A 26,565-nucleotide genomic window follows, 5' to 3' on the forward strand; every position below is an offset into this window, starting at 1 on the left:
CCCGAGCTGCACAAACAAGTGGAAAGGAAAGAAGAAGCTAAGGAGAGGGGAGGAGACTGAGATAATGAGAAGAGGCTAACAAATGAAGGAACAGAGAAACATGACTGTCTGCAGAACAGAGTGACTGCTCTGTGATGCTCTCTGTGATTGCACATGTGTATCTGCAAATATTGTTCAGCATGTGCGTACACATATTGCATCCATTTGTGCCTCTACAACACCCCCTCCCTCAGTTTTCTTTGTAAAGACATTAAGTATGATCCCACAGGATGCAGAAAGAACACAATGGACGCATAACTACTGTAAGCACATACAGGGAGAAAAACACATATATCTATTAGGTGCACATAATCCAGCTACTGTTAAAGGATCACCATGTGTAAAGCCCGACACATGTCATATTTTAAAGAGTTTGCATCTGGAGGGGAAACATTCAGTTTCTGTGCAGCAGCTGTTGAACTCACAGCCCTAAAAGGCAGTTTAATGTAAGGTTGGCAGCAAATGCAATCATGTTTGGCTACATGTTCTTAAACTCTCCTTCTGTACAAATTATTGGTACTTTGGAAAATTTCTAAATCTAAATATGCCATTTACGGTGGTTTGAACATAAGGATATAATGTAGAACAATCCGATCATACACTGGTATCTGAAATTTGCATGTAATCAAAATCAAATTTCTAATTTACATGCTAAAAACACCATCAGAATCAGAATCAGAAAAGCGTTATTGCCAAGTATGTTTCTGGACATACAAGGAATTTGTTTTGGCGTAGTCATGTTTACATATTTCATTTTCCACCTTTTCTTATAATAGAAAAGGAAAAATGCCACTACAAAGCATTTATACCACTTATTTGTCATTGATAATCATTCGTTGCTCAGTAGTCATTTGAATTTGTTTTCTAACATGAACTGCATGGCTTTATTTATAGATATGTTCGTGCTCAGTCAAAGTCATCCAAATTTCCAGACTTGGATGACAAGAATGGAACTTCTGTAAATGAATGGTTTCAATATAGAAGAGGACTCAAAGGGTTTTATGAAAGTTGTAATGTGTAATTTATGGCTGCACATTTGTTTCTGTCTGCAACCATCTCATTATCATTATCATGCAGACTGAAGGATTTTTGAGTACCCAACCAAAGCAGACGGGCTTGGAGGCGATACTATAAAAATCTGATTTATTTATACTGAAGATGGACTAACAATAGCTGCAATGTGCAGTTCATTAATTTAAACTTTTTTTTTGTTTGGTTTCTGCACCAAGGAAATACTGACAATACAGTACCAACACCAACACAAGCTCAGCTAGCCTTTACTTCAAATCGTTTGAGATGTTCCTACAATTGTGTTGTTTTGAAGTATATAGAGATATATGTGGTCTTGAATTTTGGAAAAACATGCAGAATTATGGCAGAAAAGCTAAGACCTTCAGTGATGGTTTTGTGCAAGCCAAGATAAGGTCTACTAGGTTGCAGATGTTGTCACAGTGGTTTTGTTCTTCTTCCACACATAGAAATATTGCAAAAGTGGAAATGCATATAACAACGCATCTCAAAGTGGAGGCTGAGACTTCCATGGGTGTCACAATTCAACAAGCATTGAAAACAATGTAAAATATATTTTGTAAATAAGCGCCGTTTAACTAAATAATCTGAACTGAAACTATTTGTGTAGTTATGCTGCTATAGGCTTAGGCTGCTGGAGGACATAACGACCACCTTCACCCTCTTCGCTACATTCTCACACTACTCTCCAATTTTGCATTATTTGCTGTTATTTCAGCTTTTAACCTTGTTCTCTCTTTTCTCTTCCTAGAAGCTACACCTGGCCAGGCTCTGTGTCTACCTGTGAGACCTTTCTGGAGAGGGGAATTGTCCGAGCTTCTGCTGGCAACAACTTAATGCTCACCCTCTACCAATGATTCACATAGCCCTGTCTTTTAGTGTTTAACCCTTTCTCTTTCCTAGACATGGCGATTGACTGAGCTTTTACTGTGACTAACTCTATGTGCTCTCTCTCATACTCTAACCTTGAAAACTGGCTCAGAGTTGATCTGTTCTTTCTAGGTGAAACGACTAAAGGAGCAACATCCATTAACATTTACTTTTCCTTCCCATAGAAAGTACTCCTGGATCAGTGCTTCTTTGTTCTCTTTGTGTCTCTGCTCTGTTCTCTCAAACCCCCAGTCAGTCGTGACAGATGGTCGCTCACACTGAGCCTGGTTCTGCTGGAGGTTTCTTCTTGTTAAAAGGGAGTTTTTCCTCTCTACTGTCGCTACATGCATGCTCAGGATGAAGGATTGCTGCAAAGTCAACGCCAGTGACTGTCCACTGTCTCTACATGCTCAGCCGGGAGGAGTGAATGCTGCAAGTCACTGACTGGATGCAATCTGCTGGGTTTCCTCAGACAGAAAAACATTTTATCCAATTTGAATATATAACTAACTCTGACTGCACTGTTCAATGGTTAGGATTATTTGGAATGTATGTACCTGACTGTTGTGAAGTGCCTTGAGACAACATGTGTTGTGAATTGGCGCTATATAAATAAAACTGAATTGAATTGAATTTTACGGGTGTATTGATGCTATAAATCTTACAAGACATTAAAAAAACCGCACCTAAAAACATAAATTGGTAGTGGCTCTTTGTATTTCCCTAACTTAGTTCTAAAATTTGGATACTTTTCGGGTTGTACTGAACTATGTTTCTAACTAAATACTTTCAGTGCTTGAGCTAAATATTTTCTAAACAAAAGTTCTAAAAGTTCTAATAATATTTGTAACAATGGAATTGAATATTCTGAGAAAACAATGATTAGTGAAAAAAAGGGAAAATCCATAATAGAAATGTCACAGATATCTGGCTTCAAACGTGCTAAAGCAACAAACTTTACAAACTTTAGAAATAATTAAGCATGTTGAGACTGGACATCATAAACTTTACTACAAATGTCATGCCAAGGTGGTTTTAAATACAAACAAGCCAAATGTATATGCAGTTACTTACAATCCAATTCAATCCAAATCTATATGATTCATTCCAATTTAACAACCTTAATTTGAGATTCAAGGGCTTTAATTAAAGAATTTAAACAGCAAAATAAGCTAATGGGCTATAGGGATATCACAATAGACAGATCTATGTTCTAGCCTTTAGTCTATGATTGCAAAGCCAAATTTAAAGTACTGATACTACCCATTGCAATTTTTAAAGACACCAATTAAATTTCACTGATTTCAATCAGAACAATGTCAGCAAAAGACTGTACATTGGAACACTTCCATTGGCACTAGTCGAAGGGCAACTGAGTATTTGTGCTGTTATTTGGCCAAGAAATGAGAGAGAGCATAACCTTGTCCACATTGATAATACTGAATAAATGAGTGATGGGGGCTTTGTGCTCATGCATCTCAAGTGGCCATTGTAGAAAAGGTGACTTACACCTTGGACAGGTCTCGGAGCATGCACCTGGACTGTGATCTGGATGAGAGGATCCATGCAGACTATCTGTGTTGTAAGCTCATGGCTCAGATGCTGCCCAGTTTACACAGACTTAGATTGATTCACCACACATGTTGTTCTCTGAATCTGACAGGTTATCTTCAGGCAGATGATACAAAGCATGTAAATGGAAGGCCGAATGGCTCAAGCTTTATTTCCACTTTAATTCAGTAAACTTCCTAATCAATGAGGTAAAACTAAAATCACTTTTTGACTTTTTTTAATTTTCCTATTTTAGAAACTGTTGTATTATCATTTTAGAACCATTATTATTATTATTATTATTATTATTATTGCTCTTACGTTTTATTTCTTACATGAAAATATTGTTCTTGAACTTCAAAACGGTAGCTCAAGAAGAATTTGTCCATTACGGATTTGATGACAGATGTTGTTCTAAAAGGCACCTTAACTAGAGGGAAACTAAACAGTCCCCGAAACTGTGGAATTAAATGCAGTCATTAAGTAATTTCTTTATCTGTCATGTTGCGTTGAAGCATGTACTGTATGTGTAGTAAAACTAGAGCTGCTTGATAACAGTGAACGAATTAGAAATAACAGTGAAAAAATATTGATCACACATTTTTGGTCAATATTGATATTTAACATGGTTACTCATTAAATCTAGAAATACATTGCATTTGTTGCACTGAAAGAACAAAACAGGAGCATACTTGAAAATGTAAAATGCATTTAAATAATTGTAATAATTTATTTTACTTATTTATTTTTTTGTCCATTACATTGTTTTTTTATTGTCTGTAGATAAAATTAAAATTAAAACACAAATGTAATTCATTGCACAGCACTAAGTAAAACTTTTGCTTAGTACACAAGACATTTTGTTGGGAATTTGTTCAGATTATTGTGTCTGTAATTCAATGGTGACATTAAGGTTGTATAGTGTGTGAGGAAAAAACTGGCATATAGTCATTAGTGTGTGATTGACATGAAGCTTTGCTGACTGAAGTCAGGAGTTTAGTTTCTACAGACAGAAAAACCACTCGGCCAGGTGAGCTAAAGAGGCCTTTTATTACTAAAAGAAATATGGATTTAATATACATTGAGAACCGCCACCTCCAGTTAGTCTAAGAAATGCAATTAAGCTCAAAATTATCTATACCCTTACCCTAGCAGATTATGTGTTTTCTGCCTTGAAGTAACATAAACCTTTTTGGGCCAGTGTCCCATCTCAAGTCCAGTAGAGACTGTGAAGGGGGCTAAGATTAATGTGTGATGGCAAGGAGGCCTCCAGCCTAAACGTCTTGGAGCTCATCATCGAAAATAAACTGTCAAAATACCAGCAGAAAAAGTCAAAAAGATGGTCAGCAATTGTAAAAAGGATTTAAATTATGTGATGTAAACATTGTTCTATTCAGGAGGGTATAAAAAAATGTAAACATTCCATTTTTAATAAAATAAAAGATAAATAATTTTACAAAATGATAACCTTTATACAGTTTTATTATCTTTTGACAAATGCCTGTCTCATTTCCTATCATATACAAATGTATTAGTGGAATGAAAATACTTTTAAATCTAAATCTGCCAGGGTTGTAAATAATTCTGGCCATAAACGTACATTTAGTATCTAAGACATTAGTTTAGAAAATTCAAATTAAGGCTTACATGATTGATTGGGCACTTATGAGAAATAACTTGAGCGGCTAACTCAACCTCATGGCATTCATGGTTTTATAAATTCTCCAATCTCTGAGACAGACATCTCAATAAACAGAAACAGAGATTGACAATGAAGAGTAGAGTACACACACACTCACACACCGCCCTGGTCAAAAGCTGTCAATCACTAACGATATCCTGAAGATTTAAATATCCGACAGTTCAATGATAATCAAGGCAAGACAAAGAAAAGCAAGCACAAACTGCTTTTAAATCACACTTGTGCAGTTCATGTAATAATTAAGAAATGCATTAATCTAATCCACTAAAAGCATACTTTAAGCCTCTCTGGCTGTGGAACATCTAGAACCTGAATCAACCAAAAACTGAATAACCGCAGTGCAGAAACAGGAATTTCTACTAACTAATCTCTACTAACTGGTTTTGCCTGTTTTTTTTTTTGTTTTTTTTTTTTTTAGTAAAATAAAACACCCACCTAAATACAGTGAAAAATTCCCAAATCCAAATGAACCACATGTACTAAATGCAATCACCACTTTAAAGCAGCACAAGTCTCTGAATGAGCTTAGAGATTGACTAGTACTACAGAATCCCCAAAAGATTGAATAAGTTACCTTAGTCACTGGCATCTGGACAGGCAGCGCTGCTGCTCGTCTGAATGAGTGCATGAAAGTGTGTTACTATTGCTGCGTGTCCCAGTGTGCGACAAAGAAAGGTAGCGTTCATCCACAAACACTGTCAGCAGCACTACAAGTAGATGCAGACTACTTATCCTGAGATGTTTTTTATTTCTGTGTTCCTCAAAACGAGTCAGCACTGCTTTTCTCCTCCTTGTGTCTTGTTTCTTGTCTGTGTTGTTGCTGCAGTCCCGGCTTCTGCCCCAGCTCAGTGATAACGTGCATGCCAACGTGTGTGCAAAAGACAGCGAGGAGGGAAAAGGTGGGCAGAAGGAGAGGGGCTAAAAGAGGGATTTGGGAGGAAAAAAAAGGAAAGACAGATGGAATCAGAGGGAGAGACAGAGTTGTGAGCATGAAAAGGAGGAGTTGTGAAAATGTGATGTATTAAAAACCTAGAGAAGAGGGTGGGGGGCTGATGGAAAAAGATCAAATACAACTAACTCTGCAGAGACCAAAGCAGCCTGTGTCCTTCATTCCCTCCCTCCCTCTTTCTCCCATTCTATTGCTTTCCCCTTTCTTCCCCAACTCGCTATTTTTAGAACTTGTTCGGCCGTGAATCAAAGCCTCAATTTAAAACCTGTAAAGGAGAAGAATGGTAAGGGCCGTGTCTCTTGCATCTAATGAGACACACACACAGGGACTAACCTGCTCTGTTACACTGACCATGTGTCTGTTTTGCACCTAAAGGCAGTCATGCAAGCTATTAATCAGGGCTTATCTAATCATATCATGTGCTAATATACAAAGAGCTGCCAAACCAACCATTTCAGACCCTGTTGGTTACACTGCACGGACTGCTGTCCTGCTTTCCATATGAAGCCAAAGGTATGGCAGAGACAACATAGACAGATGAGGCATGAAGTAATGAAGTGACATTTAAAAGGTAGAAGATCAACTTAGAGGAAGCTAGACTCTACTGTTTCCCTTTTTTCTCTGCTTACTTCTTTTTTATTGGTCAGTAAAATGTTTACCATTCCAAATGTCACAGCTGCTTTCAAATACTTATATTAATCAAAAAGGGTCTTTGGATCAAAGTGAGCCTATTAATGTGGGAATTAAACTTCTTTACATGCTCGGTGGAACAGGCATCATTTTTCACTCTGAAGAATGTGCATAATTGAACGTGAGAGGGATGGACTAAATGCTTTGCATTCCCTTCTTAGGACTGAGTCTGCAAAGCTCTTATCTCCAGTACCTTCTGTGGGGATGCATTACCATTATGCAATCCAGTTATGAATAGTTAAAGGGTGAGCTAAAATAACGGCAAACATCATCCCATCATGGGGAAATCACTAATTCTTTAATAAAGTCAGTGAATTAATTCTGCACTGCACACTGCATTGATTAACATTGTTCAGCCTTGCTTATTTTTGTGAATGTGAGCATGAATATAAAAGAGGAAAAGGTGTTGGAGAAAAAAAAGTAGTGATATTCAGAGAGTGCAATGGGATGAAAGTGGAAGAAAGAATCAGTGCTTTTCCTGCAATTGGTTTGAAGTTGCAACTCGGATTTGGGAATGACGTCACCTCCAAGCTGAGCCTGTGGGATTTGCCTGCTTATGTGAAGATAACTACTTTTAGCAATACAAGGCGATGACAGTGCATTTTGTCTACAGCTATAGATTCCAACTCTTCCAACACAGAGACAGTAAGATTTTAATTAGGAAAACAAATTGGCAGAGGTGCAAATAAACTGTTTATTTCCACAACGTTCAAAACATTTTATATCCAGAACTGCCATACTTAATATTAATAAAATGGGGTGGCCTCAGGACCTCTGGCATTTCAAGTCAGAATTTCAAATTCATTTATTTTGTTTTTCCAACTTGGTATGTAAAAATACTGACTTCTGAACGTAAATCAAATGCATCATTTACTAAAATGAGAAAAGGTAAAAAGTAACACCAATATGAATCTAAGGAAAGAGATAAGAAAAAAAACAAATATGAGTAGAATAAATAGAAGTATGTTGTTCATGATCTTTTATCTTTCCCACTTATGTAATGCTTAAACCTTTGCTTCAAATTCTCAACCACAGAGAACATTAGAAATAGAAGAAAGTGGAAATTAAATAAACATGAGCTCGAATAACACCATCTGTGTGCAGCAAACAAAAAAGATTTCATTAAACTTGCACCAATATGGTCCCTGTGAATGTATCACATATTTCTTACCTTTTCTTTTTATATGACTTGCAGCCTCTCTGACCAATTTGGTTGCACATGTAATAAGAAATATGTGGGGACCAACTAATTTTCCTTTCCTTGGTCTCAGTTACTCCCACTATATTTAGCTGCATCTACATTTTCCAGTAGTTTGTATTCCTTTGTTCCAACCATCTTGGAGGATGTACTCTGCCACAACAAGTTAATTGTTTTGGACACAAGTCTAAAGAATAGCACAAATGTAGGTTATGGATTGACCATAATCATGTAAATAGTTTAGCAATATAACCCACATCTGCTATATTCAAATAGGTGAGTTCTAAATCTGGATGTCAAGACAACACACCCCAAAAATAGCATGCAGTGTGAGTGGTGTGTGTCTGAGCATGGATGTGTGAACAGAGGTGACAAGCAAAGGGAAGATGAAAAGAATTCATCCATGTCTAACTAGAGACACCAAAGGGGAAAATGCTTTAGTGCAGTGAATCAATAGGAGCAGGAGACACGTTAATTACACGATATGTGCTGCTTCAGATGTTTACCATAATAAAAATTACATTTAGATGCTGTAAATTCCAAACTGCAGGTGTCGTTTTGCAAGAGTAGAAAATGATAAAAACTTAACAATGTTTTATACGCTTACATTTGTCACTCCTCATATTTGATCTCCTATTCAATCACCTTTCTCGCCTAACATTGAAAGCCTGACTTCTGTCACAACTCCAGTTTCTGTAATATTGCCCTGTTGCTCTCAGTGGCCTACTGACAATCATCTTTCGATGGGAGCTTGCTTATAAATCCAGTTTTAGCAGTGATATGTACTGTTGTGTAGGTTTTAACATCAATCTGGTGACAGAACGATTTCGGTCGGTAAGAGTCTGCAGATGATCTTTTTAATTTTATTGTTAAACTTATTATGGTTATTTGATTTTGGTCCCATGAAGCTGGTCCAGTAGACATCCAACCCGTCAACATAAAAAATGGTGTCTACAGCAACTACAGGTGCTTCAAAGGTAATGCAGAAAATGTATTATTTGAAAACAGTTCGTCTTTATAACAAGGAATTTACAATAAGAAAGGAATACTGAACAGAACTGTATAGATAAGATAACTACAGCTGAAATGTGAACATCATGGTGAATCACTGAATGTTACGATGCTAAAATACAGCGAATTGGAACTAGACAAGGAAAGGAGACACACATTCCTACTCAGTTGAATGAGGTTCAGGGTTACCATAGCAACTTATTATACTTTTATGTTAATTTACAGACTAATGGTTTGGTTTACAGTAGTAACTCTTCAACTTTTCAGCTCCTGTACTATAAAACATCAGTGCCAGAGACTTCTGAGCTTGACTATCTCTCTTGTTGAAGTTTACAAACTCTGTAAAAACTCGAGTAAATTAAATGCTTTCAGCAGTAATTTTAAACATTCACTAACTGTGTGCATGAATGTCATACTAATTTAATTTTGAATTTTGTATTTGGACCATTTTTTGTATGGCCCAAATATTGTGTAATAAGTACACAACACACATATTGATATGGATTTCAAAAATTAAAACTGAATGAAGTCTGAATTTGTTGTGGATGTTCTGCAATCCAAACATTGTTCAAATTCTAACCAAAGGCTTGAACATGTGCATATACCCCAAATACGTTTTATCTAAAAATTTCTCACTGAGTTCCACTTATATTGCATTGTTTTTGTCTTTAAAAAACAAATTGGTCCCTAACAGGAAACCGACCACATAAAAATAAAAAAAACAATTCTGGCAAGAAGAGCGGTCAAATATCCAATCAGTTTTATGTCAGAACCTTGTAGATGGGTACAAAAAGCATGTGGTTGAAGTGCAACTTCCCAAGCACATATATCCAAATATTAATGGGGGTGTTTGTATATATTAGAGTCTTGGGTTTTAATTTTCATCCTGTGTGGATTAAGGAAAATCTATAATCATATCACATCTGTGCACATTGGAGTTTGTTGTATAATTATAATATAATAAAAAAAAAGTGCAAATACAAGTAAAAACCAAAATTAATATGAAAAACATCTCCCCAAAGAATGTATTCTCACTGCAACTGTGAAAAGAAACTTAAGTAGCTTTACATAAAGTTCATTTAAAAACAAAAACTGAATATGGGAGAAAAAAAAAACTTACTTAAGCACAAACCTATGCAGCATAAATATCATATGATGTTTTTTTGCATACGTAGTGTGCTTTCTACAGACTAAAAAAGGAAACAAACATTCCCTAGCATGGGCTAATCAAAGGAAGGAATGTGGTAAAAGAAGAGGGAAATAGAAGAAAACATTCATTCATTCATTCATTCATTCATTCATTCAATCAATCTTCCACAAGTCAAACAGAATTAAAGCAAAGAACTTATTTTGAAGTTGTCATTTTGTCCTGGTTGGTAAAATGTGTGTAGTGCAGTGGTAAGATATGCTTATCAACAGTTGCACATTCCCAAACACTTCTTCTCAGTCACTGAACTTCATGTGTCTCTGAGTGCTTTTGTGCTTGTCTGAGATGGGAGACGTGAATAATTAGGCAGGAAGATAATATAATCCATCATCACAGTTAAAGAGTACCAAAGAAAGTGAACAAGAAAGGGCCCCTGGTCAGTCATCATAATTTCCCTCAACATAAATACTTGAATACAACTATGTCTGCAGCTAAGATTCCCATTAATGTGAAATGAGAGGACAGCTGAACTGTTCATTAGCAGCAGCAGTCATCTATTTTCACTTTTTATGTGAATGTACTGATGGTGCTCAAGTAGAAAATTATACAACTTTTTGAGTCCAAATAGCTTGATTCTGCTCTACTGACTCAGTGAGGGAGTGCCAGCATTGCATGTCAAATGCTAACTATGTAAGTGTGGCTGTCATTTTCAAAACAGGCGGTCTTGTTTAGATTCCAATTTTAGTGTGTGTGTGTGTGTGTGTGTGTGTGTGTGTGTGTGTGTGTGTGTATGTGTGTGTGTGTGTGTGTGTGTGTGGGTGTGTGTGTGTGTGTGTGTGTGTGTGTGTGTGTGTGTGTGTGTGCGCAGCTGTGCAAATTTATTTTTCCGGCATCTTAGTGGCTGATGCTGCTCAGACGAAAATGTACCGGAAGCTTTCCAGTGGAGGAGCTTCAAGACTTCTTTAGCACGTTAATCCACAAGACTAAATGTTTATTTTTATAAAAACAAAAGCAAACTGCAGATTTTAAATACATATTTGAAATTTGTTGCTGTATTCCCTAATAAACTGATTACTTTTCTTAATATCAAACTGGAACCGGGTCGCGGGGGCAGCAGGCTTAGTAGAGATGCCCAGACTTCCCTCTTCACAGACATCTCCGGGGGGAACCCAAGGCATTCCCAGGCCAGCTGAGAGACATAGTCCCTTTATGTTTCTTAAATCAGTTTATATACAATCAAGCTACATTACTTAAAATATTTTTGAGGATAACACAAGTTCCACTGGTCTCCTTAGAAATGCAGATTATTTTAAATTAGTTGTGTAAATCATGAACCTTCTCCAGACAAGAAAACCACTTGAATTTATTGTGATAATCTACAAGAAATGGGGCAAAGTACTGATTTGTCTTTTATATTTAAAAAAAAAGAAAAACAATAATAATGAGGCCTTTGAATCAAAGGTTCAGGAATGTTCAGACTAATAATTCCTCCTCTCAGCCAAAAATGGATTTTGCTGTTTGACCGTGGTCTGGTAAGTAATAAATATAGTTATGACTAAATTTATATTTACAGTTAAGATAGAACAAAAAAAAAAAAAAAGACAGAGATTTAGACCAAATGCGTTGAATGAGAAAAAATGCTTATTCTTCTCAATAGTGTATGAGAAAGTTAACATAAAACATTTGTGATGTCATGATAATTTATGAATATCTCATAACCCTGAACAACATCCATTTGGCTTCCAGACAATCTTTGCTCAATTTCGTAGGCTATTTGCTTCATGTTAAATTTTTTTATGAAGTCAAGCTGTAGAAATCAGTGAAACAGAACAGCAGTTATATTAAATTTGGTGAAGTCAACAAAAGAATCCATTCTAAATCTATTGTTTGATATACAGTACAGACCAAAGGTTTGGCCACACCTTCTCATTCAAAGAGTTTTCTTTATTTTCATGATTATGAATATTGTAGCTCCACACTGAAGACATCAAAACTATGAATTAACACATGTGGAATTATATACTGAACAAAAAAGTGTGAAACAACTGAAAATATGTCTTATATTCTAGGTTCTTCAAAGTAGCCACCTTTTGCTTTGATTACTGCTCCGCACACTCTTGGTATTCTGTTGATGAGCTTCAAGAGGTAGTCACCTGAAATGGTTTTCCAACAGTCTTGAAGGAGTTCCCAGAGATGCTTAGCACTTGTTGGCCCTTTTGCCTTCACTCTGCGGTCCATCTCACCCCAAACCATCTCGATTGGGTTCAGGTCCGGTGACTGTGGAGGCCAGGTCATCTGGCGCAGCACCCCATCACTCTCCTTCTTGGTCAAATAGCCCTTACACAGCCTGGAGGTGTGTTTGGGGTCATTGTCCTGTTGAAAAATAAATGATGGTCCAACTAAACACAAACCGGATGGAATAGCATGCCGCTGCAAGATGCTGTGGTAGCCATGCTGGTTCAACATGCCTTCAATTTTGAATAAATCCCCAACATTGTCACCACCAAAGCACCCCCACACCATCACACCTCCTCCTCCATGCTTCATGGTGGGAACCAGGCATGTAGAGTCCATCCGTTCACCTCTTCTGCGCCGCACAAAGACACAAAGATCTCAAACTTGGACTCATCAGACCAAAGCACAGATTTCCACTGGTCTAATGTCCATTCCTTGTGTTCTTTAGTACAAACAAGTCTCTTCTGCTTGTTGCCTGTCCTCAGCAGTGGTTTCCTAGCAGCTATTTTACCATGAAGGCCTGATTCACACAGTCTCCTCTTAACAGTTGTTCTAGAGATGTGTCTGCTGCTAGAACTCTGTGTGGCATTGACCTGTTCTCTAATCTGAGCTGCTGTTAACCTGCGATTTCTGAGGCTGGTGACTCGGATGAACTTATTGTCCGCAGCAGAGGTGACTCTTGGTCTTCCTTTCCTGGGGCGGTCCTTATGTGAGCCAGTGTCTGTAGCGCTTGATGGTTTTTGCGACTGCACTTGGGGACACTTTCAAAGTTTTCCCAATTGTTCGGATTGACTGACCTTAATTTCTTAAAGTAATAATTGCCACTCGTTTTTCTTTTCTTAGCTGCTTTTTTCTTGCCATAATACAAATTCTAACAATCTATTCAGTAGGACTATCAGCTGTGCACTGTATCAACCTCCTGCACAACACAACTGATGGCCCCAACCCCATTTATAAGGCTTAAAATCCCACTTATTAAACCTGACAGGGCACACCTGTGAAGTGAAAACTATTTCAGGTGACTACCTCTTGAAGCTCATCAACAGAATACCAAGAGTGTGTGGAGCAGTAATCAAAGCAAAAGGTGGCTACTTTGAGGAACCTAGAATATAAGACATATTTTCAGTTGTTTCACACTTTTTTGTTCAGTATATAATTCCACATGTGTTAATTCATAGTTTTGATGCCTTCAGTGTGAAGCTACAATATTCAGTCATGAAAATAAAGACAACTCTTTGAATGAGAAGGTGTGTCCAAAGTTTTGGTCTGTACTGTAGGTTTATGAATACCACACACTGAAAGGGAAAATAATCATCAATCCCAACTTTTACAATAGCAAGAAGATTGCTGAAAAAGTGCAAAAGCCCAATTTTTTCCTATAAAGACACATCGACTGTGTTCAGGGACTGAAGAAAGTAGGGCAGCTGCTGACACTATAAAGGAATAAGCATGTTTGCTGAAATAAACATGAACGAAAACGTAGTCAGAATGGATTTGAATCCTATGGATCCTTAAGAAAGTATTCTGCTTGCCCTGCACACTAGAAAATAACTCTTGAGAGAGGTGCATACTTCAGCTAAGTGTGAATTTGCTCAGCTTTAGGTGTGAAGGGGAGAAATAAGGTTTCTGACACAAGGTATATATGAGAATCAGGGGGTAATTTTGTAAAGCTCTTTTACAGCATTTCCTGAACACCGTCATGAAAATGCCTAGTGCATGAAACATATAACTGATTCATTTTAAGAAATTTTTAGTGTTGATAAAACAGTAATTGCAGGAGCCATTTGTATTCTTAGTGTTGGGTTATAGTTTGATTTATTTTATTTGGTTTCTTTTGGGTGGTATTTTCACGCTGGTTTACACATTGACCTATATTTTGTTCTACCACTGGTGGCAGTGTGGGGTGAAAGTTATACAGGTCCTTCTCAAAATATTAGCATATTGTGATAAAGTTCATTATTTTCCATAATGTCATGATGAAAATTTAACATTCATATATTTTATATTCATTGCACACTAACTGAAATATTTCAGGTCTTTTATTGTCTTAATACGGATGATTTTGGCATACAGCTCATGAAAACCCAAAATTCCTATCTCACAAAATTAGCATATCATTAAAAGGGTCTCTAAACGAGCTATGAACCTAATCATCTGAATCAACGAGTTAACTCTAAACACCTGCAAAAGATTCCTGAGGCCTTTAAAACTCCCAGCCTGGTTCATCACTCAAAACCCCAATCATGGGTAAGACTGCCGACCTGACTGCTGTCCAGAAGGCCACTATTGACACTCTCAAGCAAGAGGGTAAGACACAGAAAGAAATTTCTGAACGAATAGGCTGTTCTCAGAGTGCTGTATCAAGGCACCTCAGTGGGAAGTCTGTGGGAAGGAAAAAGTGTGGCAGAAAACGCTGCACAACGAGAAGAGGTGACCGGACCCTGAGGAAGATTGTGGAGAAGGGCCGATTCCAGACCTTGGGGGACCTACGGAAGCAGTGGACTGAGTCTGGAGTAGAAACATCCAGAGCCACCGTGCACAGGCGTGTGCAGGAAATGGGCTACAGGTGCCGCATTCCCCAGACCTGGGCTACAGAGAAGCAGCACTGGACTGTTGCTCAGTGGTCCAAAGTACTTTTTTCGGATGAAAGCAAATTCTGCATGTCATTCAGAAATCAAGGTGCCAGAGTCTGGAGGAAGACTGGGGAGAAGGAAATGCCAAAATGCCAGAAGTCCAGTCAAGTACCCACAGTCAGTGATGGTCTGGGGTGCCGTGTCAGCAGCTGGTGTTGGTCTACTGTGTTTTATCAAGGTCAGGGTCAATGCAGCTAGCTATCAGGAGATTTTGGAGCACTTCATGCTTCAATCTGCTGAAAAGCTTTATGGAGATGAAGATTTCGTTTTTCAGCACGACCTGGCACCTCCTCACAGTGCCAAAACCACTGGTAAATGGTTTACTGACCATGGTATCACTGTGCTCAATTGGCCTGCCAACTCTCCTGACCTGAACCCCAAAGAGAATCTGTGGGATATTGTGAAGAGAACGTTGAGAGACTCAAGACCCAACACTCTGGATGAGCTAAAGGCCGCTATCGAAGCATCCTGGGCCTCCATAAGACCTCAGCAGTGCCACAGGCTGATTGCCTCCATGCCACGCCGCATTGAAGCAGTCATTTCTGCCAAAGGATTCCCGATTGAGTGCATAACTGTACATGAGTATTGAAAGGTTGATGTTTTTTGTATTAAAAACACTTTTCTTTTATTGGTCGGATGAAATATGCTAATTTTGTGAGATAGGAATTTTGGGTTTTCATGAGCTGTATGCCAAAATCATCCGTATTAAGACAATAAAAGACCTGAAATATTTCAGTTAGTGTGCAATGAATCTAAAATATATGAATGTTAAATTTTCATCATGACATTATGGAAAATAATGAACTTTATCACAATATGCTAATATTTTGAGAAGGACCTGTAGTTCAAGGCAGTGATGGTAAGTATTTTATCAGGTTTAGACTAAATCCCAAAGCACAGTTTTACACTCATCGGGTAACACAGAGGAATAAATTACCTCCAGTTCTTAGTTAGCCAGATGATACATTTTAGTTTTTGTGAGTTTTCTTTTTTTTACTTATGTGAAGGAGATTGCCTTTGTTGAAGGATGTGACCCACATGGATGCGCACATCTATCTATGGTAGCGTGTTCTCCTTTCCTTTTCAGAAATGAAGCCACCCAAAGGAACACACGGGACTTTTTCCTCACATCTTTCATACTTCACAAAACTGATTTGCATATAATTAAACATAGTTGAAGGTGACTGAACACAAACTATTTGCCTCTAAGGTACTCTGGAGAAATGCAATCAAAAGTGAACTAATTTGTCAAGAAGTAAAATGTTATGATTAAGCATGCATTTCATTGCCCTCAGGAAAGCTTTTAGATTTTCATTTACAGTGATAAGAGATTACAAGAAAAAGATCCGAAGAACGACACAAAGACTATGAAAAAAGGCCAGATAAATGACAAATTGCCGAAGCAGCTCTTTACCTATCATAATTACATGCATCGCCTCTAGCGTTTTGACATGTTTTCATAATATGGCTATGTGAAATGAGGGAAACTACAAAAAATAGACACCTAAGAAACTATGAGACTTTAACTTGAGCCAATTGGATATTTACTAGTTTACTTTAAAGTAAGAGATTCTTAGCATAAAAAAATAATGTTCTACCTGTCATGATCCTAGATGGGTTTTGGATTTCTGTGGATGTCTGTTTCTTTCCTTCTTGTTTATATTATCTTAGTGTTACTATTTTAGTCCATCTCATTGTTTACTTATTTCTTAGTTTACTCTGTACATTTAGAGATGTTCTTTTCTGCTGTTTTTCTCTCTGTTCATTCTCTCTTTCCTCCCTCAGCTCTCTCTCCCTTCATTGGTCTCAGCTGCAACTCATTCCCACCTGATTGCTTTCTCCAGCTCTCCATGCCTTTTCTCCACTCTTGCCCCGGTATACATTTCTCGGGTTTTCTTTGTCCTCTGCTGGTTTCTTCTGTTTCACTGCTTCCTGCCATGTCCTGTTTCTATAAGAACCCCACCTGTAAGTGTTTGACTTTATTAATTATTAAATCTTTCGATTCACGATGCAGCTCCCAAATTCCTGTCTGCACTTTGATCCAGCTAACCCACAAATCTTGATACTGGCATTCCAATTGACAAAAAACCTAGTAGTAGTGTGTTATTTTTTTGGTTTGTTTTTTTACAATTTCATTGTGTCTTTGGTTGTATCTTTTAAACCAAGTGAAGGATGTGGGAATAAAGCCATATTGTTTCCATTATTCAGTATGTTCCTAAAGTTTTTCATTATCTTGTAATCACTTAACCATACTTAAGCAGTCTAACCAAATTTGAAGAATATAACTCAGATCTTTCACTCAGTTTACCTTAGCCCCCTTCACCGTAGATTATGACTTTCCCATTGCCCTATACGACTGCTTGAACATGGACGGATCAAAGCATATTAGAAAAACCTAATTTCAGTGTGAAGGCAACCATGACGCTATGTTCTATTCGTTCTTGCCAACAAGGTTTTTCATTGTACTACAATCCTACTGTCATGGATATCACATCTGCATTTGGAAGTTTCATCAAAATCTTCTGAATTTTTCTATAAATAGAGGAGGTTTCTGTAACTCTGAGTTTCAGTCTTGCTTTGGTGCAAACACCATCGGTATTTTCATTTGCATAACAGCAGCATTAGAGAATGCAAGTGAGAGGTGAGGGGTGTGTCTCTACAAAGCAACATGCACTACTGAATGTGTCGTTCATAATTTTTAAATTATGTCTCAGTGAGTGCAGTCAGAAGAAATCTTCAGGTACTCACGGCAAGGATCTATATCCTGATGTTTTTATGAGCTGTGCTGCAGCTATTGTAAAATTACATCATAAACCCCATAAGCCACTGACCTACAGCCTGGAAAACTCCAAACATACCTTGTTTTCCTAGCAACCAACCTGCATGCACAATACAGAAGTGTATGTACCTCTCCCAGCTGGGAGCCCTATTCCAGGATGAGCTTCCTGCTTTAAGTTTTTCTGTCTGTTTGCTTCAAGTGTGATTTGGGTCGGTGGTGTCTGGTAGGTGGCTGACGCTCCAGGAGCATTGTGTCCACCAAACCTTTTCAAATATGTCCTATTCAGAAGCGTCAACACTGGTAATAAAATTGTCCACAGCTGAAGTCCAGTAATCTGTACTTTCTCTGAGCGCCTCAGCATGACGCATCCTTGTGTTAAAGGGGCAAATGGATGCACATTAATCGAAGTGACGCATCGCAGCACTCCTAATGTGTGTTGCCCTAAAGCAAGGTTAATTGTTTAGTCATGTAAACAAAAATGTAATCTCGGTTATTTCTTAAAGATATTAAGAGTTTGAAACTAGAATGTGTGTCTTAAAAAACAAACTAAATTCTAATAATAAAACAGGAAAAGTTTCTAAAGTACACTGGTTTTTGTAACATCTGAAACGTCTGAGCTGAAACATGAAGCGGTTTGTCAATAGAGCATAGTAAATACCCCTTAAGCAGCATTGACATATGTGACTTGCCATGCTTGCCACGTTCTTTGATCGTTGATTATGTTGAACAGTGCTGGCTGTGTTTTAGTCTTTACTTGTTTCATGTCCACATAACTGATGACGAACATGAATATACACAAACAAAAATCTGCAACATATTCTTCCAATAGCTTTTACATTTGTGTGGAATATATTACAGAACATTCTAACACATTCTTTAAGCAAAGCACTTTAGCAGTAAAGCTTTTATTTTTTTAAATTGTGTCTAAAGGCAACACCAGATGAATTCCTGAGCTAGGTTCAATGAGTCCACGTCAAAGTGGTTTGAAAACTGCAGGGTATTTGCACAAAGAGCTCAACTGAGTCTTTGCAGATGGATCTAAAGTGCAGAGACACACATGTATGCACAAAATTATATTTTTACAGAAGCAAGCAAATAAAAAGGGATGAAGATTACCGGCTTGTCTTTGCTTTTTTCTTCCACTTTTTAATAAGGTGATGAGATTAAGTCCTAATGTACAACAGGTTGTCCATCTGCACAAGGTGATTTACCCCTTTTATTCACCTTTCAGCTGAACTCTAATGAGCTGGGAAGACAATGGGATATCTATCTCGCTCATTAAATATAATAAAATAAATGGGAATACTCTTAAAATAAATGAAGTAGAACTAATCTAGTAAAATAAAAACAAATTCATATTCCTAGAAATACAAAACTCAGTGTATAATTCAATAGGTAATTCAAACACACAAAATAAAAACTGTCTATATTATGACAGACTGACCTATGTACCTAACAGATATTAGAGACCTGACAGAAAACAAAAAAGATCATAAGTATATTTCCCAGCTTAAAATGATAAACCTGATGCAGGTCGAATTCACTCACAGCTGCTCAAGAGACTCGCTTAAATCAGGAGAGACAAAGCCAAGCAAGCACTTTAAAATCACAGTGCAAATTCAAAGTTACTCTTTATGTGTGATATTCCCTGATCATGTTTTAAATAATGTCAGAATAAATAAATAAAAAACTCCAGTCAAGGTTGTTATGCAGATCAAAGGGGCTCTCTATCTTGGAGATCTGGACTAATGTTGAAACACTCTCCCTATTTGCAGCTTTACAATTCCTTTTATTTCAGATTTCACTCTGCAATCTTACTTTTAAAACAGGTCGCAGGAGGTGGCTGTGTTAGTCTCTCCACAAACAAAGTGAATCTGCTCTAAAATTTACAATGTATGCCTTGATCTCCTGACACAACTGGGAAGAAGTTTTATTCCCTTCACTTCATTCTGCAAATGTGAGAGGTAGAAATATACTCAAAATGCTTGTAATGGAAATGCTTGACAGTGGAAAATTTGAAAAAAGCAGCTAAAAGTTATCCCCTGATATATTTTAGGTATTCCAGTTATATTGAAGCCTTTAACTTTTCAGGATCAAAACAAAACTAAAAGAATATTTTCAGCAAACTTATAAATAAAACCAACAGTGACCATTGGCTTACATGTGGCTTAATTTGAAAAGAAAATTAGGGTAGCTGGGTTACCTTTACTCGCCTATCCTAATGCATTGATTTTAAATAAAACTGGCTTCCATAAACAAAGAACTTTGCACTCTGAGATGGAAACATTGAAAACATGAGAGCCAATAAAAGCATGAAATAGAGCAGTTCTCCCTTAGCATCCACATAGAATATAGTTTCCTTGACATAGATAAATTAACCTCCCTTTAAAAAAAAACACCGGACAGAAAAAGTAAGCGCTTTGATATCTCATAGAATATTTTTATTTAAACACAGCATTGAGTACAGCTCCAAATGATTAAATCTTACTAGCTGATCACAGTAATATAAAACTATAAAGGGTTCAGAAATTAACTAAACAAGAACTACTGCTTCGGTGGAGCCAAATAAAAGAAAAGTGCTAAAGAAATGTATGCACTGCAGTTTATAACAGCAAAAACTGCTTGCAAGTGTGCAATGTTTCAGACTGTATATGCTTGGAAGCATGTGATGTTCACAAGACACTTGTGATAGTAGGGGCGGTATGAGCAAATCTATGCATTCATATGTGTTTATTTCCTGATTCATCTTTAGAAATTGGAAACGCTCCTGTATGTTCCTGCGTGTCCGTGTCCGTGCATCTTACCTGTTCAAAATGCGGAACGCCAGGTTCCCTCCTGTGAAGCTGGAGCTGCTTGTCAATGTTGTCCTTCAGGCACTGACACACACGCCGCTTCTGGTCCGCTGAGTAGGCTTCCAGGCTGAGCAGGCAGTCACACTTCTAATGACAGACGGAGAGAGAGAGGAGCAAAAAATAAAAATAAAAGTGGGGGTTGGTGGAGAAAAGATAGCAGGCAATTAGCTATTAAAGTTAGAGAAATATAGACAAAACTGTTACTCTGACAGGAAACGAAGGGCAAAAAGTCAAGTTATAAATCTTTTTATGACGATGAGACAGAAAAGGTCATTTATTTAGTTTTCAGTAGTATTAAAAAATATTTTACAAGCTTGTTTTTATATCTCTGTCTTTTCACCATGGTACTCTGCCTTTACATTCAGCTATTTTTTGAAGTTTTTGGGGGGTTTTTCTGCCTTGAACAATAAAACGCTCACTTTAGTGAAATTGAATAACGGCTCACTTCTACTTGAAGCAGAATTTGATATGCTGACGGAATGATTGCGTAACCAGACTAGATGGCACTCACTGAAAGTCAACAAATCGATACATCCTCTGGAAGTACATTTGGAAGAACATCTGACAACCAAGGCTAAACTGGTTAGGAGTTGGCAGAGGCTGGCTTCCAGTTTTTCACACAAGAGAACAAAAATACATCACTGCAATCAACTAAATGTCCTCAAACCTTGACTCTCACTGGTGTGCATGATATAAAAAATGGGATGTAAAAAATATTTGACTATTAGTGTGCATGTTTGAATTTATCTTGGTTGTTCATTACTGTGGCAATTATGTTCATAGTGCTTTTTAAATGTATTCACAACCCTTGAGTTTTGTTCACATTTGTAATTTGCTAAAAGCCATCTGAGGGATACAGCAAACACATGGAGGATTATCTGTCCAGATAAGATAAAATTGGAATTCTTGACCTACAAGGGAAATGCTATGAATGTTGGGAAAATGCACACCACTGAGAATATCATTTTCACAGTGGTGGTGATAGCATCATGGTGTGGGGATGTTTTCTTTTCATCAGTGGTGAAAGGTGAACCTGGTCAGGGTTGATGAAAAGATGGATGGAGCTAAATACAGAGAAAATCTTTAAAGAAAACCTTTTAGAGACTGCAAAAGACTGGGGTGGAGGTTCAGTTCCCAGCGGGACAGCTATCCCGAACATGCAGCTAAAGCTACAGTACAATGGCTTAAATCAATGCATATTAATATGCTAGCATGGCCAAGTCAAAATCCAGACCTAAATCTAATTGAGTTAAACACAAATCTCAATAAAATACAGTTTATGGACGTAATGTGAGAAAATCTGTAACTAATCATCGTTGTGAAAATCGATCTCATTTATTTATTTACACATAGTAATATTGTTTTTGTGCCATTTTTTTACAGATGCTATGTCAGATTTTTCTTTTAAATGCATTTTAGAGCTTTGGTTGCAAAATATTTAGTACAGAAAGAACTAATCTACTTCCAAAAGTTTTTAACTTCACTGTATTCGTGCACATTCTCTGTACATCTGCTTCTTTGATGGTTAATACATGCTTACTGATAAATTATTGAGCTCCAGCATAAGAGAGACGGTCACCATCGCTCTTTTATGTTTATTTTGTTTGTGCAATGAAAATGAAACCAAGTCATCACGTGTTTTCCCTTTTTGTCTCCACTGTCCTATATAACAATTCCCATCCACCTCAGCTGCTCTGTTTCAGGCAGTGCCAGGGAGAAACATTAGTCCTGACACTTTTGGGCATTAGTCGGGTTATGAATAGAATTTTACCCATTTTGTGCAAGTCTTCAGAGATTGACTGAAGTCCTCGGGCCTGTCTTGATGCTCGATGCCCTGGTCAGTGGTGACTCATATACAAAGTATATTTGCCTGTTTTGCTTGCAATGAGGGCTTTTGCATGCCCTACTCTGTTGGTATCACTGAGACTGTTTCTATGCCTCTCAAAGTGCTGTCATACAGAGGGACACTGCTGTAGGGGGGTTTGCCTGTAAAATATGTCATTGTGGCTAATGCGAGGAAAAGGGAAGTTAAACCTTGCAGAAGGCTGAGAGTATTGATCTAAAGTAGGGCCTTTAGAAGAAAAGAGGACAAATGAAAGAAAGAAATAAAAAGACAAAACTTAGAAAGAGAATCAGCTCCGATACAGAGGCGTAAACATTTACTGTAGCAAGGCTGACTGTTCAATTGCAGCACAGGATGATGAAATATGTGCTTTTTCAGAGCAGGCAGAAATCAATGTGGATGTTCTTTGATATCCATCATTTAGACCGAATTGGAGTCTATAAAGGTGCCACAAAGCCTGTGATAGTCAAACACACACAAACAAGCAGCCCCTGGGTAAACTAGCTCTGTGTTGCTCTGGGTGAAAACCTTATATTTCCACCTAAGATTGTTTTCATAGCCACATATATAGCAGTGTACACTCTACATGTTGTAAAAGGTTATAAATGGTTTGCAAAAGCTCCTCAAAAAGCCACAGGGTGGAGCAAAAAATGTGACACCATCATGCTGGAAATAATCCTGTACCCACTGCTTCCTGAAGAGCAATACATTTTAAGGATATTAGAATGCAATACCATAGACCTGAGGCTGATATTTGTGGCTTATAATAAAAAAAACCTTTCTTTGATGATTACTTAATTCAACCGCACAATTAATGAATATTTATTGACACAGTATAGCTACACCCTTTATAAATTATTAGTGGTAAAAATCCAAAAAGACATTGCCTCAAATGCTTAGCTCTTTTAGGCAGAACCCAATTGTCCTGCAGTATAAAAACTCATCTCAGGTAAACAGTTCAGAGGTGCCAACCACAGAAATGTACTTGGAAAGGCACAGACAAACACACAAACCAAAATTACTGTCCCTACAGAGCCCCAGATTGAAATCTAGAGAATATTTTTAAAATAGCTCTATGTTTAGAAAATATGATTCAAAAGATAAAAATGTGGATACAGACAGACAGACAGACAGTAAGTAAGCTATAAAATTTGAAAATCAATGTGAAAACGGGCCGGAAGCCACTGGAGTGGTTTCTAAATCAGAGTTATGTGTTGATGCTTTTCATGACCATTAAAAAAAAGCTGCAGCATTCCAGACAGTTAATGCTGCAGCGATGCATTACACACCACTACAGCCCAGATGAAACCATGAATAACCTCTATGGTTCTTATGTACTATATCCAACAATAATTAGAAAACTAAAAAACATATTTCACTCTTTTGAGTTTTCCATTAAATTACACATATTACTTTTTTGTTTTTACAGCCTTATAGCTCAGAACCTTATACCTGTTTAATGCTTCATCTATCTGAGAAAGAGGCCTTGGATTGCATAATTTAAAATCAACTTTCTGGCTCATCTGCCACTGGAAAATAAACAGAGAAAAATTACTTGAAATGCTATTAAATTACATCATGCATTTGTGAATAAAGATATTCCACTTTTATTATTTAATTATAAGGGTCATTGCTTTTACTTTGGCTTTTTCTTAATGTTTGCCTTCATATTTTAGTCAGTGTATGTCGCTTTTTTTTGGTAAACCGTTACCTTTGCATGCTTCAGTAGATTTTCCTTCCTGTCTTATCTTAATTTGTTCACATATTAAATCCATTCTGCTGATTGTCTTTTGTAATCTAGGTTCCTTATTTTATCTGTTCATTGTTGTATCATGGTGTTCAGTATTTATTCCAGTTCCCTTTCCCTGGTTTATGGATGTCCCTGATAATAATGCCTTTAAGCTCATGCTGTGCTATGCAGACACTCTGTCTGCACTGATAAGGATTCACTCACATTCAGTGCTCCCCACACACTACATCTACTCAGTCGTAACATGTATAGGCCATGTATATTCTAATTAGTGGAAAAAATGTCATAAGTAGTGAGAAGGCCATGAAAAAAGCAGGGTCGACAGATGCTGGAGTACATAGTGCAAAGACGTTTCTGCAGAGTAAATAGCCATATACCTCTAAACCTAATGTAGCTTTCAGATTAGATCAAGAACAATGTTTAGGAGATTGATGGGATTGATTTCCATGGCCATATAGCTGCATTCAATCTTTAGATCATCAAGTTTTGAACAAAGCATCAAATGCAGTGGTGTGAACCACATCACCATTGCACTCTAGAGTAGTGAAATCGTGTTCTCTGGAGTCATAAATCATGCCTCTTTTCTCACAATAGACAACTCTGGTTTTGTCAGTTGCCAGGAGAAGAACTGCCCAACTACACTGTGTCAAGTGTAACGTTTTATGGAGGCACGATCCTGGTGTGGGATTTTTCTTCAGTTGGGCTTGGCCCACTATCTACAATGGTGTGCAGTCAGGTTGGCCTGTACTGACATTGATGAGCCATTTAGGTGTGGAAGCACTTGATCATCCTGCACAGAGTCCTCAGCTCAACCCAACTGTACGCCTATAGGATAAATTACAGTGTTGAATACAAGCCAGGTCTTCTCATCCAAAATCAGTGTCTGACCTTACAAATGTACTTCTGAAAGACCCTAGTGATTAAGGGCTCATTAACACTGCTGGTCTGGTCCAAGGATCAGTGCAGGGATCAGTAAAAGTGAGAAAATTCCCTGCATTAGTTGGCGCAGTTTGCTTTTACACAGGTATTTTTAAGACCAAACATAGTCATGGAGTTGTAATGAATTGTTTTGGGGGCAGTATTGCACTGATCGAGAAGAAAAAAAGCACAAAGTAGAAAGTCCATCTCATCTGGGTTTCTGTTGCTACTTTTGTGTTCAAATGTAGTTGTGTACCTCCATCTCTCACTACTCCACGTAGCGCCATGAGATATTTTCAAACTCTTTTGTCTTCGGATTCTCACTCTTACTTTGTTTTTCGTCTACCTCTTCTTCTACTCATATGCGCTGCACTTATGATACATCCTCTCTTCCTGCTTTTGGTACACTTGCCCGGCATGCATTCACTGCAAATGAACCGCTCCGGCATCCGGATAAATAATCCCGGGATAAGCAGTTGTCACAGTGCCTGGGTACGGTTCTCTGGTCCATTTTTGGGTTGGGAATGGGTTCACAATGCCATGATCTATTCCAGGAACCAAACTCTGGCATGTTACAAAGCGTTCCAAAGGTTTGGTGTGAAGACACTGAAGGACTGGGATGTCACTCAAGATCATGTGTGTGTTGTGAAGGCAGAGGATAAAAACTTTTATCAATATATATTGATTCCATGCTTATAAATAATTTTTGGATCTGTTAGGGATGCTCATGGCTGATGTAGCTTCTTGGCATTAAAACAGGACCTCAGCGTGCAGCTTTAGAAACACCATGCTTACCTTTAATAGGACAATCAGCAATTTGTCACTTTCAGTAGCTGAGTCAGGTCACAAATGAATCCCTGGTTGATGGAATAATAGAGTGAGTGTCTTATTTAGAAAATGATCACCTAAAAAGGCACATTAGCTAAAATAGCTAATTTGTCCCCTATTCTGTCTCATATGTTATTTCACCCCTATTTATAAATCGGCCCCTCCATGAGATACACATAAAACCTTATGAAACCAAATTCAAAGAATGGCCACTAGTCTGCCTGCCATGGAGTAGCTAAAAATACAGACAGCATTTCCCAGTAATCAGATTGATTAAAGTGCTCCTTGGTTGAAGCCCTCCCCCCTGAGCCATCTGGCAGATGAGTTTTAGGCGTGTTCGCTGTCAACACAGCTCACCTAAACTGCCTTAGCATAGGTTTGCATGGCTTCAGTGGGATCTTTCTTTTCCTCACAACGCCTGGTGATAATGAGCCAGTTGAGATGTTCCGTGACAATGTGGCAGTGATAATATGTTTTTATCAGAGATTCAAGCACAGTTTGACAATTCTGGAGACATGCCAAATGTTTTGCATAGCACTGG

The 26,565-nt window shown here is 37.7% G+C and overlaps 1 protein-coding gene across 6 annotated transcripts in view; it reads right to left on the bottom strand.

The window, feature by feature from the left end:
• rgs3a (regulator of G protein signaling 3a) overlaps positions 1–26,565 on the bottom strand; it is a 161,174-nt gene that overhangs the window by 59,845 nt on the left and 74,764 nt on the right. For 5 of the 6 annotated variants that reach the window (XM_047372373.1, XM_047372374.1, XM_047372372.1 and 2 more), the window contains one exon: positions 20,638–20,772. In XM_047372373.1, coding sequence (XP_047228329.1) covers positions 20,638–20,772 — 135 coding nt within the window. Of the gene's footprint in view, positions 1–5,765; positions 6,050–20,637; positions 20,773–26,565 lie in introns of those variants that run through there. The other variant, XM_047372378.1, reaches the window with a different exon arrangement.

The sequence above is a fragment of the Girardinichthys multiradiatus genome, chromosome 8, assembly GCF_021462225.1.
Source record: "Girardinichthys multiradiatus isolate DD_20200921_A chromosome 8, DD_fGirMul_XY1, whole genome shotgun sequence".
In the NCBI taxonomy this organism is placed as follows: Eukaryota; Metazoa; Chordata; class Actinopteri; order Cyprinodontiformes; family Goodeidae; genus Girardinichthys; species Girardinichthys multiradiatus.